Source organism: Macaca nemestrina, chromosome 2 (assembly GCF_043159975.1).
Source record: "Macaca nemestrina isolate mMacNem1 chromosome 2, mMacNem.hap1, whole genome shotgun sequence".
In the NCBI taxonomy this organism is placed as follows: domain Eukaryota; kingdom Metazoa; phylum Chordata; class Mammalia; order Primates; family Cercopithecidae; genus Macaca; species Macaca nemestrina.
In genome coordinates, this window is record NC_092126.1 from 33,823,916 (window position 1) to 33,837,219 (window position 13,304).

Below are 13,304 nucleotides of genomic sequence, written 5' to 3' on the forward strand. Positions count from 1 at the left end.
AGAGTGATCATTTACTGAGAGAGATGTTTCCTTACGACCAGATGAATGTCTTTATTGGTAATTATTTACAATTATAAATAATTCTTTAGTAAAGTGACAATGGTTAGGTTTCCCTTCTGCCATCTGTTATAGTTGCTGGTGTACTTAAAAAACTCTCTAACCTGAGTGTAAGCATTATGAGATACTTAGCCCTGTCTTATGAATCTTTATATCTGTCACATTATATAGTATAGCACATAACATCTAGTTGGCACTCAATAATTATTTTTTTGGTTAATGAATGAGTCCCACTAGATAGTATTCATCTTTGTACCAACGATGGTGTTTTAAAAACCAACATGCATTTATTGAGCATCTACTGTGAGTGAAGAACTGTGAAGAGGAAGAGATGATATTAATAGAAATGTGGCTCAAGCATTTGCTAAGGCTGCCAGAAGCATTGGTAGAGCCAGATCTTGAAATCTCTAGCAGGCCACGTATAAGACTGTAGACTCTATTCCAGAAGCAGTGCAGAGCCATTGAAGGACTTAAGTTGGTGTTTGAAGGACAGCTTTTCATTTTATAAAGCCACAACCCCATTTCTGACCTAAGGCTCAAGAATACTGCTCCCAGACTGGGTTCTCCTGTTTAAGCAGGGGGGCAGATACACTGCAGTCAATTTCTCCTTAAAGACTTTGACTCCAATTGTGTCCTTCTTTTCTATTATTTTTATTCAGGATTTCAGTTCTACTTTCTTTATATACCCCACAAATTATTAATTAGTGCTACCATTATTATTGGCTTATAAGCCAAAACTAGTTTAGATTTCCCCACTTTTATCAATCTCTTGGTTCACCACTGCTTCCACCCCATGTCTTCCTTCTGTGGTCATGTTTTTTTCTCCCTAAAAGAAATCCTTAAGTTATGTGAATGGTAAACACTCAGTTTCTTTGCTTGTTTCTTTGAAAATGTTTTTATTTTTTCCTCATTCTTTTATAATAGTTTAACTACTATTTCAGCTAAATATGTATTATTATTTAGCTATTATTAAAAATGAAAGTCCAGATGGACAGATATCTTATCTGACATTTTGAAAATATTATCTCACTGTCTTCTGGATTCTGTTATTGATGTTGAGAAGTCACTTTCCATCTAACAGATGTTCTTATTAAGGTAATATCTTTTCTTTTCACTTGATTTGTAACATCTCTTTGTCTTTGGTGTTTTCCAATATTACAGGGTTATGTCTACTTGTGGTTTTTTTTTTTAATTCTGCTTGGGATTTGTTTTGCTTCTGAACTTGTGAATTCATGTCCTTCTAAATTCTGAAAATACCTAGTCATTCTCTCTTTGAATTTTGCTTCTCCCCTGTTTTCCTTTCACAGTGCTTATAGATGTATGTTGGACCATCACTCACATTCTGTTCTTTGTTGCTATGCACTCCTTTTAGGAATCCATTTATATATATATATATATATTAGAACTTTAAGCCCATATTTCAGATGTCTCTTATACTCTTTTCTATGTTTTCTTTTTCTTTTTCTTTTTTCTTTTTTTTTTTTTTTTTTTTGAGACAGAGTCTCACTCTTATTGCCCAGGCTGGAGTGCAGTGGCACGATCTTGGCTCACTGCAACCTCCGCCTCCCATGTTCAAGCAATTATCCTGCCTCAGCCTCCTGAGTAGCTGGGATTACAAGTGCCTGCCACCATGCCTGGCGAATTTTTGTACTTTTAGCAGAGATGGGGCTTCGCCATGTTGGCCAGGGTGGTCTTGAACTCCTGACCTCAGGTGATCCACCTACCTCAGCCTCCCAAAGAGCTTGGATTACAGGCGTGAGCCACTGTGCCCAGCCTTTTCTGTTTTTAATCTTTTTTTCTTTTTGCACCTCAGTTGAAATATTTTTCACTAACCATTATGCCAGTTTCTAAGTCTTCTTTTCTGCCGTGTCTAATTTGATTTCAAACATATGCACTGAATTCTTAAGTTTAGTAAAATTTTGTTTCAGTTTTAGAATCTTCATTTAATTCCTAGAAAATCTGGCTCTCTATTGAAATTCTCCATTGTATCAATTATTTTCTTGAGCATATAATCACAGTTATTTTCAAGTCCTTGCCCAATCATTTCAATAGGTGGATCACTTGTGTATTTGTTTCTTTCTTTCCTTTGGTTTTTAATCATTTGGTCTTATCTTTTGGCATGCCTGGTAGTTTTGGAGTGAATGCTGAACAATATATGTGAAATATTGAGAGATGTTAGATGATATTATCTTTCTCTGGAAAGGGTTTATTTATTTTTTTTCTCTGACTGACAGTTATATTTAGGGCAGATCACCTTGATCTAATCAGGAACTGAAATAGTTTAACTGTAGGCTGTAGGCTTTTGGAGGTTTGGTCTATTTTTAGTTTACCTTTATTTCTATGAAGAAGTTTTTCAGAGCTTTCAGCTGAAAGCTTTAGTTTTTTACTAAGATACCTCTTCCTTTGTGGACCCTGAAATCAAAGTTTGTTGAATCTACTCAAAGCTCTGATTAAAAATTTAAAATAAACTTTATTTTTTAAAGCAGTTTTAGGTTCACAGCAAAATTGAGTGGAAGGTACAGAGATTTCCCTTATACCCCCTGCTCCCACACATGCATTGCCTCCCCTGTTATCAGCATTGCTACCAGCCATACATTTGTTATAACAGATGAACTTACATTGACAGATCATTATCGTCAAAATCTATAGTTTACATTAGGCTTCATTCTTAGTGCTGTACATTCTTTGAGTTTGGGCACATGTGTGACATGTAACCATCATTTTAGTACCATAAAGTTGTTGCATGACCCTAAAAATTATCTGTGCTCTCCTTACTCATTCTTCCCTCCCTCTTAAACCTTGGCAACCACTTATCTTTTTGTTGTCTCCATAGTTTAACATTTTCTAGACTGTCATATAGCTGGAAACATATATAGATCTCTCAGACTGACTTCTTTTACTTAGTAGTATGCATTTAAGTTTCCTCTATGTCTTTTCATGCCTTAATAGCTCATATCTTCTTAGCACTAAATAATATTCTATTGTGTGAATGTACCACAGTTTATTTAACCATTCACCTACTGGAGGACGTGTTTGTTGCTTTCAAGTTTTGGCAATTATGAATAAAGCTGCTATAAACACCATTGTGCAGGTTTTTGTGTGGGCATAGTTTTTAATTCATTTGAATAAATACCGAGGAACATGATTGCTGGATTATGTGGTAAGCATTTGTATCATTTTGTAAGAAACTGCCAAACTGTCTTCCAAAGTGGCTGAACCACTTTGTATTCCCACTAGCAGTGAATGAGAGTTTCTGTTATTACACATCCTTGTGAGCATTTGGTGTTGTCAGTATCTGGATTTGGGCCATTCTAATAGGTGTGTAGTGGTACTTCATTGTTGTTTTAATTTGCATTTCTCTGATGACATATGATGTGGAACATCTTTTCAGGTTTATTTGCCATTTGTATATCATCTTTTGTGAGGTGTCTGTTAAGGTCTTTGGCCCATTTTAAAACCAGATTGCTTTCTTATTGTTGAGTTTTAATAGTTCTTTGTATATTTTGGATAACAATCTTTTTTTTTTTTTTGAGACTGAGTCTGTCTCTGTCACCCAGGCTGGAGTGCAGTGTTGCGATCTTGGCTCACTGCAAGCTCCACCTCCCGGGTTCATGCCATTCTCCCACCTCAGCCTCCCAAGTAGCTGGGACTACAGGCGCCCGCCACCATGCCTGGCTAATTTTATTTTTGTATTTTTAGTAGAGACAGGGTTTCACCACGTTAGCCAGGATGGTCTCGATTTCCTGACCTTGTGATCTGCCCGCCTCAACCTCCCAAAGTGTTTGGATTACATGGCATGAGCCACTGCGCCCGGCCAACAGTCTTTTTATCAGATATGTCTTTTGCAAATCTTTTCTCCCAGTCTATGGCTTATCTTTTTATTCTCTTGACAGTGTTTTCTTGCAGAGCAGGAATTTTTTTATTTTAATAATGTCTAGCTTATCAATTACTTCATGGATTGTGCCTTTGGTGTTCTATTTTAAAAGTTATCACCAAACTTAAAATCATCTAGATTTTATCACATATTATTTTCTAGCAGTTTTATAGTTTTACGTTTTACATTTTTTAGGCCTGCGATTCATTTTTGAGTTAATTTTTGCACGGGCTGTAAGGTCTATGTCTAGATTCATCTATTGTATATGAATGCCCAGTTGTTTCAGCTGTGTTCCATTGCATTGCCTTTGCTTCTCTGTCAAAGATCAGTTGACTGTATTCATGCAGTTTTATTTCTGGGCTCCCTATTCTGTTTTATTGATCTTTTTTTTTTTTTCCTCCCCAATACTATACTGTCTTAATTACTGTACTTTATAGAAAGTCTTCACATCAGGTAGTATCAGTCCCCCAACATTGTTGTTCTCCTTCAAATGACCTAATATAGGTCTTTTGCCTTTCCATACAAATTTTAGAATCTGTTTATCAATGTCTACAAAATAACTTCCTGGGATTTTGATTGGGGTTACATTGCATCTATTGATCAATTTGGAAAGAATCCATATCTTGACAATATTGAGTCTACCCATCCATGAACATGGATTATTTTTCCATTTATTTAGTTCCTCTTTGATTTTTTTTTCATTACAGTTGTGTAGTTTTCCTCATATAGATCTTGTACCTATTTTATTAGATTTATACCTAAGTGTTTCATTTTTGGGGTACTAATGTAAGTATGTTTTAATTTTAATGTCAAATTCTACGTGTTCATTGCTGGTGTATATGAAAGCAATTGATTTTTGTATATCAATCTTGTATTCTGAAACATTGCTATAATTACTTCTTAATTCCAGGAGGTTTTCTTAATTGATTCTTTTGGATTTTCTACTTAGATGATCGTATCATCTGTGAACAGAGAGAGTCTGTTTTTTCTTTTCCCATCTCTATACCTTTTGTACTTCTTTTTCTTGTTTTACTTAATTAGCTAGGACTTTCAGTATAATGTTGAAAATAAATGATTAGAGGGGACATTTTTCCCTTGTTCCTGATATCAGGAGAAAAACTTCAGGGTTCTCATTGTACAGTGTGATGTTAGCTGTAGGTTTCTTGTAAATATTCCCTATTGCCAGTTTATCAGAGTTATTGTCATGAATGGGTATTGGATTTTGTCAATTGCTTTTTCTGCATCTATTGATATTTTCATGTGATTTTTCTTCTTTATTCTGTTGATATGATGGATTACATTAATTGACTTCCAAATGTTAAAGCAGCTTTGCATACCTAGTATAAATCCCACTTGGTTGTGGTGTATAATATGTATATTTTTTAGACGGCATCTCGCTCTGTCATCCAGGCTGGAGTGCAGTGGGGTGATCTCAGCTCACTGCTGCCTCTGTCTCCCAGGTTCAAGCGATTCTCCTACCTCAGCCTCATAAGTAGCTGGGATTACAGACACCTGCCACCACACCCAGCTAACTTTTGTATTTTTAGTAGAGATGGAGTTTCACCATGTTGGCCAGGCTGGTTTCAAACTCCTGACCTCGGGTGATCCGCCCACCTCGGCCTCCCAAAGTGCTTGGACCACAGGAATGAGCTACCACACCTGGCCTACAATGTTGGATTTGATTTGCTAATATTTCATTGAGGATTTTTGCATCTACATTCATCAGAGATACTGGTTTTTAGTTTTCTTTTCTTGTAATGTCTTTGTTTGGTTTTAATATTGGGATGATGCTGACATCTTAAAATGAGTTAGGGAGTATTTCCTCTGCTTTTATTTTCTGAAAGAGATTATAGATATTTGGTGTAATTTCTTCCTTAAATATTTGGTAGAATTTGCCAGTGAACCCATCTGGGCCTGGTGTTTTTTATTTGGAAACTTATTAATTATTGATTGAATTTATTTAATGAAGATGGGCCTATTCAATTGCTTGCTTCTCGTGTGATTTTTGGCAGCTTGTGTCTTTGAAGGAATTGGTTCTATAATCTATGTTATCAAATTTGTGGTTATAGATTGTTAATAGTGTTGCTTTTTTATTCTTTTAATGTCCACGGGAATCTGTAGTGACACCCTCTCTTTCATTTTTGATTTTAATAGTTTTTGTCTTCTATCTTTTTGTTTTAGTGAGGCTGGCTAGAGGCTGGTTGATGTATTGATCTTTTCAAAGAACCAGCTTTTATTTTTATTGATATTCTTTATTGGTTTCATGTTTTCAATTTTATTATTTCTGCTGTAGTATTTCTCCTTACTTTGGATTTAATTTGCTTTTCTTTTCTAGTTTTCTATGGTGGAAGCTTAGATAACTGATTTTAGATCTTCCTTTTTTTTCTAATATATACATTAAATGCTATACATTTCCCTCTAAGCACTGCTTTTGCTGTATCGCACAAATTTTGATAAAGTGTGTTTTCATTTTCATTTAGTTCAAAATATTTTAAAATTTCTCTTGAGATTTCTTCTTCATTGTTTAGAAGTGTGTGGTTTTATATTTACATATTTTGTGATTTTCCAGTTTTCTTTCTGTTATTAATTTCTAGTTTGATTCCATTTTGATGTGAGAGCAGAAATGGTATGATTTCTCTTCTTTCAAATTTGTTAATGTTTTATGGCCTAGAATGACTTTCATTTTCTTTTTGAATAATTCTCAGGCAATTTTTCTCATTTTTATGTGAGCTCAACTGTGCATATATGAAGATATTTGTATACTTTATTCAGCATTTTAGTTTTTTATGTAAAGATTTTCAAGTTTTCTAGTTCTTCATAATGCCATAAAATAAAGGTCTTAACTGACATAATTTATAGTACTGGCTTGTAGTCATATTTAATAAATGTTACCTATTCTTAAATGTCATCAACAACATTATTATTTCACAAGTATACAAAACTTGGACATTTGGGTAATAATAGATTACAAACTGGTCTATCAATTGAGGATATGGTTACTGGATATAGTACTATGTAGGTTATGCTACAAAAACATAATAAAATATAGCCTACTGAAATAGTTGAAAGCATATCACCTTTCTCCAAACCACATGTTCCCCACCCTTTAAAATCTTTATTTTAAAACTTTTGTTTCCTCAAACAGGGAAACTGGAAAGTGTTGTGACTTTGTAGCTTTTAAACATTGAAAGATATATCTATGGGAGTATATATTTATGTATAAATCACATGCAACAATATATATTATTTACACGGGGATTTAAAAATTTTATATTCTGCATGAAGTTGTGTATCTTTTTTGTCTTTTGTAGGAGGATACTTCATCGAGACTTAAAGTCAAAGAATATATTTCTGAAAAATAATCTACTTAAAATTGGTAAGATTTTAAAAAGTATGAATTCCAAAAACACAGAACAGTATATTCTAGATATTATCATATCAAATTTAAGTAAATGGTACATGGAAGTGTTAGAGTAATAATTGGTTTATTTAAATTTCTCAAATGTTTAAGTATGTGTGCTGCTGAAATGAACACTAAATTTCCCAGGTTTCTTACCTGATGGGCCCAACAAAACCTAATTATTTTGTTTCTGAGTATTGATATAAATTGAGGTATACACATTTACCACATATTTGATAGATTTTCAAATATACTCTGAGTTCCCTGTGTCATGCCAGGCACTTTACAAGTTATTAGAGTCATTTTACTGGTTTGATGAGTGACTACAGGTTTCTCATTTATATTATTTCATCACAAGCAATAAGCGGTTATAGATAATTAAAATGTTGATATAATGGCTTTGTTAACCTTTAGTTCTTCAGAACTGTACCTCTCCTCATACCAGCTACTGGATCATCTAATCATCATATAGGGTGTTCTTGGGGAAGGAAGGAATAAAAGCGTGCAACTAGTTAGGCAAGTATAAAAAAGCTGATAGATTCAAATTTTTATAGTCATGTTCTTAAATAGTCTCAGATCTTTTCTTTAAAACTCTCCTTTATTGTAAATTTAAGAACAAATTCTTCCCCCCTCAGGTGACTTGTATATCATCTTATTTAGCTTTTCCAAAATCATTCTGTTTGCCATTATTCAGACTTGAAATAGCTTTTTATATCAAATTGTCTAGTTTCCCATAATTCCAGAAGTAAAGAATTTTAGCTTACATAATTCACTTTCCTGGCTTAAAGTCTTCCTTCTCCTATAAAACTTACGTTTTTAAAGCTATTTACCAGCGTTGTGTAATTTAAGATATATTACTTCTCTTTCCTGTTAAAATGCTATGAACCATTGCATAATAAAATGGTCAAATTAGGCACTCATTCAGTTGTTAATTTCCAGAGCTAATTTTCTGTTGGCTTAAAGTATTCATAAAAATTAATTATTTTTTCAAGGAGATTTTGGAGTTTCTCGACTCCTAATGGGATCCTGTGACCTGGCCACAACGTTAACTGGAACGCCCCATTATATGAGTCCTGAGGCTTTGAAACACCAAGGCTATGACACAAAGTCGGACATCTGGTGAGTGGGCTAGTGGGCTAGACTCTTCATCTGCTGTCCTAAAAGAATGGTACATTTTGTCTCTCAGCTCCTTTGCTTGCTGCATACATTCACTTTATCCCTTTGACGTGAATATTTCTGTGACCAGAGTAAAAGAAGGTCTTTTGCATTTAGAGCTTGATATATTTCATTAAACTAGTTTCAAAAATTCTCTTTATTCATTGATTAATTGATTGGTTTTGGATTTTTAGTTCCTGAATCACAAGGGAAAGTTCTTAATGTACCATAAGCATTAAATTTTAATACATTTCTGTTAACCTATTAAATAAAGTATTTGTAACCCTAAGTACTGTGCTTATCCTATTTTAAGGTTAACTTCGATCTCTGTGGGGAATGTACAGATTTTCTATATATTTTTTCTTTTTGTTACTTTTAAGAATTTTACTAAAGATTCTGGCTTTAAGGACAAACTAATTTTTTTTTTTTTTTTTTTTTTTTTTGGGTTGCCTCTTGGGTTGAAGCAATTCTCCTGCCTCAGCCTCCCGAGTAGCTGGGACTACAGGCTCCTGCCACCATGGCTGGCTAATTTTTTTGTATTTTTAGTAGAAATGGGGTTTCCCTGTGTTAGCCAGGATGGTCTCGATCTCCTGACGTCGTGATCTACCCGCCTCAGCCTCCCAAAGTGCTGGGATTACAGGTGTGAGCCACCGCGCCTGGACTAGGATAAACTAAATTTTAAAATTTCTGAATTTTCAGTGATAGATACATCTGCGATGTCTGAGTTTCTCTGAGCTCTTATATCAAAGTAATTTCTCCTTCCTTGTTGTGGAACTAGGTGAAATCTCATTGCAGAAGCCATGTGGAAAACTGTGTTCAATATGTTCTAGTGTAAACAATAGGTCCTATTTCTTTTCCTCTGAAGAGGAATCTTAATATATACTTTTCTGCTTGTTAAGGACTGAAAGAACAATCTAGCTGAGGGCTAGTTAATTAAGTAAATAATCATTGTATACAAATCAACATAAATAGTTCTGAGCTTTCAAAGATAAGCAGTGCAAAAGATGTGCTCACTTCACTCTTCTAAAGAAGACAAAGTAGAAAATTATGTTTTCTCTGGTTAGGGAAGTGAACCACAGCAGGGGATATTGCTTAGGATTTTCACAAGGGTCGTTATCTGTTCCTTGTTCTCGTGCCTACCAAATGGGAGAGAACATTGTCAAGATTAGGTCTGGGTATGGCAGTTCCCCACAAATCCTGTCCTTTCAATTCAGTCTTGCAATTGTTCATTTCTAAATTATTGACAGGTTTTGTTTTTTTTTTTAATCATTGGCTTACTTCTGCCCTGGAGGTCTTTTCCAATTCACCTATCATCTTCTCTCTTCTTTCCTTCTAACCCGCTTAACTACCACATCCAAAAGAAAAGGCAAACCCAAACCAAACAGAACCAAACATCACAAAGGTATTTTTAGAGGAATAACTAATGAGTTCCTTTAAATTTTGCTTTATTGAACATCTGCTCTTTGCCCAGAACTAGGTAACATCCCTTAGGTATAAAGCAAAAGTGATAGGATTCCTACCTATCAGGAGATATCTTGCTGCTTTTGGAGTCCCTTTCTCTAGTTTGAGAAATCAATTTCGGGCTTTGCTTCAGATTGAATTTCAATTATGTACCTATATATCTCTTTACATTTAATTTTTAAAATTAATATTATAGACATTTTTAAATAGACTCAAATATATATCTTTATAGTTTAAGGTTATATGGTATCTCAGGAAGATATGTTATGTCATCTGAATTAAGAGTAAATTAATTTACAAAGCCTATCATTTAAGTTTTTGGAATTATATGTAACAAACCTGGCTCCTTTTGACAGGCATCTGTATCTGCTTTCCAGATCAGATGAATGTCTCCTAGAAGGCGAAAGCAGCAGAACCCACGGAGAGGAAAGGAAAGCATAGAGTATTTGTGTCAGTTATGTCAGTGCTATTTCTTTTTAAAAAAACTGATCCTACTATTACTATTACTATAATGGAGAATTATGGGATATCAGACAGTATTGCTGTAGTTTAGGATTACAAAAATGTCTGACTAAAGAAAAAAAAAAAACAACCAAAACCTCCAAAATATAACAAATGCAGAAGGATTTTAATGTGTTTCTCTGAGCTTTAGGTTAGCCCTCCTTGCAGAGATTATTAACTTTTCAGCAAGTACAAGCTTAGGATTCATCATCATCCTGACCCCAAATAACCACCTTATTATGGATTTAGTAATTACCTTGGTTGTATCAGAATCAAAGTGGGCTTATCTGGTAATGAAATTTCTATTGCCAAACCTAAAATGGGAAGAATAAGATATCTATTAATTATAGTGGCAGATACATACATGTGATGAGTAATCTTTAGTAGACACTCTTAGAAAAATTAGATTGAATGAGGTCGAGAACCTATCTCTGCATCTCAGTGTGTAGCATCTGTTTATTGTGGATTTTTTTTTAGGATTGGAAACACTTATGAATAATTGACAAGTGTTTTATTTTAGCACTAATAGCTGTTCATATTATACTTATAATGCTTAAAGGAGAATTTGCTTAAAGGAGAATTGGCCTAATACTAATTATGTTTTCATCCGTTAATGTTTGCCCATATGTAACATTATCTTCGTTCTGAAATCTGTTAAACTTTTCCGACTTCATTTATTTATAGCATTCAGTACAGGAAGTCCTTCTCCTAAAAGTGGGTTAGGTTCCAAAAGTGCATAAAGTGATTTGCAAAGTTTGGATAGTTAGGTTTACTGAGGACAATGCCTTGATCACAGCTGATTTGTATAAGCAATTGTTGAATACTCTTATACCCACAGGAGAAATACAAATATGAGTTGGGTTCCTAGGCCAGCTCATTAAATTGATTTAAACTATGAATAGTTAGAGTATGTTATTTTGGTAGGAGAAACAAATAAAGGGCAATATTATTTGAATAATGGTACTGCAATTAAACAGAAAGAAAACAATATTTCACTGTTGGTCTTGTGTACTTTGTTGTGAGAAGCCAACCAGATGGCTCTTTGATCTTGTAGCCCCCATATTCTTTGGGTGATTTAAGTAAAGGAACAGTGGTGGGAATAGTGGCAACATCCAGAGTGTACTGTGAAGCTCCCAGGGTTTTTCTCGGAGATTTGGTGTGGAAGTTGGTTGGGTAGGGGACAGAGAAGGAGTCTAGTTCATGCCCAACATTGGACTCAGGCTCTCGTGATCTTGGGGCCAAAGTATCAGACAAGGATTAGCTATGGGTAGAAGAAAACAGAGAAGAACCAGCACCTGCCTGACCTGCCAGGACCAAGAAAGTATTCTCACAGAAGAACATTTCCAGGGTGGTCAGGGAAGGGATGGGGACAACAGCCTATTTTTTTTGAGAAATACAGTCCAACTTGGCAGCATTTCCTGTAACTAAAATGGGGCCATCTAGTAGCTGGCAGCCAACAGCTTCATCAGCTCCCTCTTAGTGAAGAAAGCTCTGGAGCAAAAGAATTCATTTTTTTTTCATTGCCCGTGGCCTGGGAAGTTCTTATATGGGTTCAGAAGGAAGCTATTGACTAGGGAGTGATTTCCTAGGGAATAAGCACTGGTGTCAGTTTTTTCATCCAATAGGAGCTTAGGTAAGAAAACATTGCAGTCAGGTGAAGTATATTTGAGCATTAATATATTTTTTTCAATGACTAGAATGAAATGGTTGATACAAACTCTGCAGATAGTACTAATTTGGCCTGATGAATTTTAAAAAGGTTAATAATATAGCTAATAAATCCTTGTTAAATTGATATTGATAGAGGAATGACAGTACAAGATGGCTGAATAAGGACTCCACTGATCATGGCCCTCCCCAGGAACACCAGGTTTTAAAAAAATTTAAATTTTTAATTCTTGTGGGTACACAGTAGATGTATATATTTATGGGGTACATGAAATATTTTGATATAGGCATGCAATTCAGAATAATCACATCATGGAAAATGTGGTATCCTTCCCCTCAAGCATTTATCCTTTGAGGAAGACCAAGTTTTACAACTGTCTACACAAAGGAATCACCTTCATAAGAACCAAAAACCAGGTAACAGCTCAGCCACAGTTGTGTAGAGGACCAAGGGAGATCTTGGAGTCTCTGACTCCATGTCTTAGGTCTTGGATAGCATTTCTGGACCTTCCCTGGGCCAGAGGGGAGCCGGTGCCCTGTGGGATAAGTTCCAGGCCTGGTGGTATTCACCACAAGCTGAAGGAAGAGTCCTTAGGCCTTAATTGAGCATCAGTGGTAGCCTGGGAATATTCCCTATAGGCCTGTAGTGGTGGTGGCCATGGAGTGAAGCTCCTCTGCACATAGAAAGGGGAGGGAAGAATGGGAAGGACTGTGTCATGTGGCTTGAGTGCCAGCACAGCCACAGTAGAATAGAACACCATGCAGATTTCTAAGGTTTTTAACTCTAGTCCCTGGCTCTGGGAGAGCATCTCTGGACCTGCCCAGGACCTAGGAAACTCACATCCCTCAAGAGAAGGACACAGACCTGGCTGGCTTCATCATCTGCTGATTGTAGAGCCCCAGGGCCTTGAGTGAACATAGGTAATAGGAAATGGTTACAGGGTGCCATGCTGGCTTCAGGTCTGAGCCAGCACAGTCCCGGTAGTGGTGACCAAAGGAGTGCTTGTGTCACCCCACCTTCAGTTCCAGGCAACTCAATACAGAGACTCCATTTGTTTGGGAGAAAGTAAGCAAAGAGAACAAGAGTCTTTGCCTTGTAATCCAAAGAATTATTCTGCATGTTATCTAAGACCACCAAGTTGTGGTACCCTTACAAGTCTGTAAGAACTACAGTGTTACTGGGCTTGG

The 13,304-nt window shown here is 35.6% G+C and overlaps 1 protein-coding gene across 32 annotated transcripts in view; it reads left to right on the plus strand.

Moving 5' to 3' along the window:
• Positions 1–13,304, plus strand: part of LOC105490389 (NIMA related kinase 11) — a 310,323-nt gene that overhangs the window by 84,246 nt on the left and 212,773 nt on the right. For all 32 annotated transcript variants that reach the window (XR_011619681.1, XR_011619682.1, XM_011755916.3 and 29 more), the window contains 2 exons: positions 7,243–7,307; positions 8,324–8,450. Coding sequence is in view for 30 of the 32 variants with exons in the window: in XM_011755916.3 (XP_011754218.2) it covers positions 7,243–7,307; positions 8,324–8,450 (192 nt within the window). In the remaining 2 variants the exon portion in view is untranslated. The remainder of the gene's footprint in view (positions 1–7,242; positions 7,308–8,323; positions 8,451–13,304) is intronic.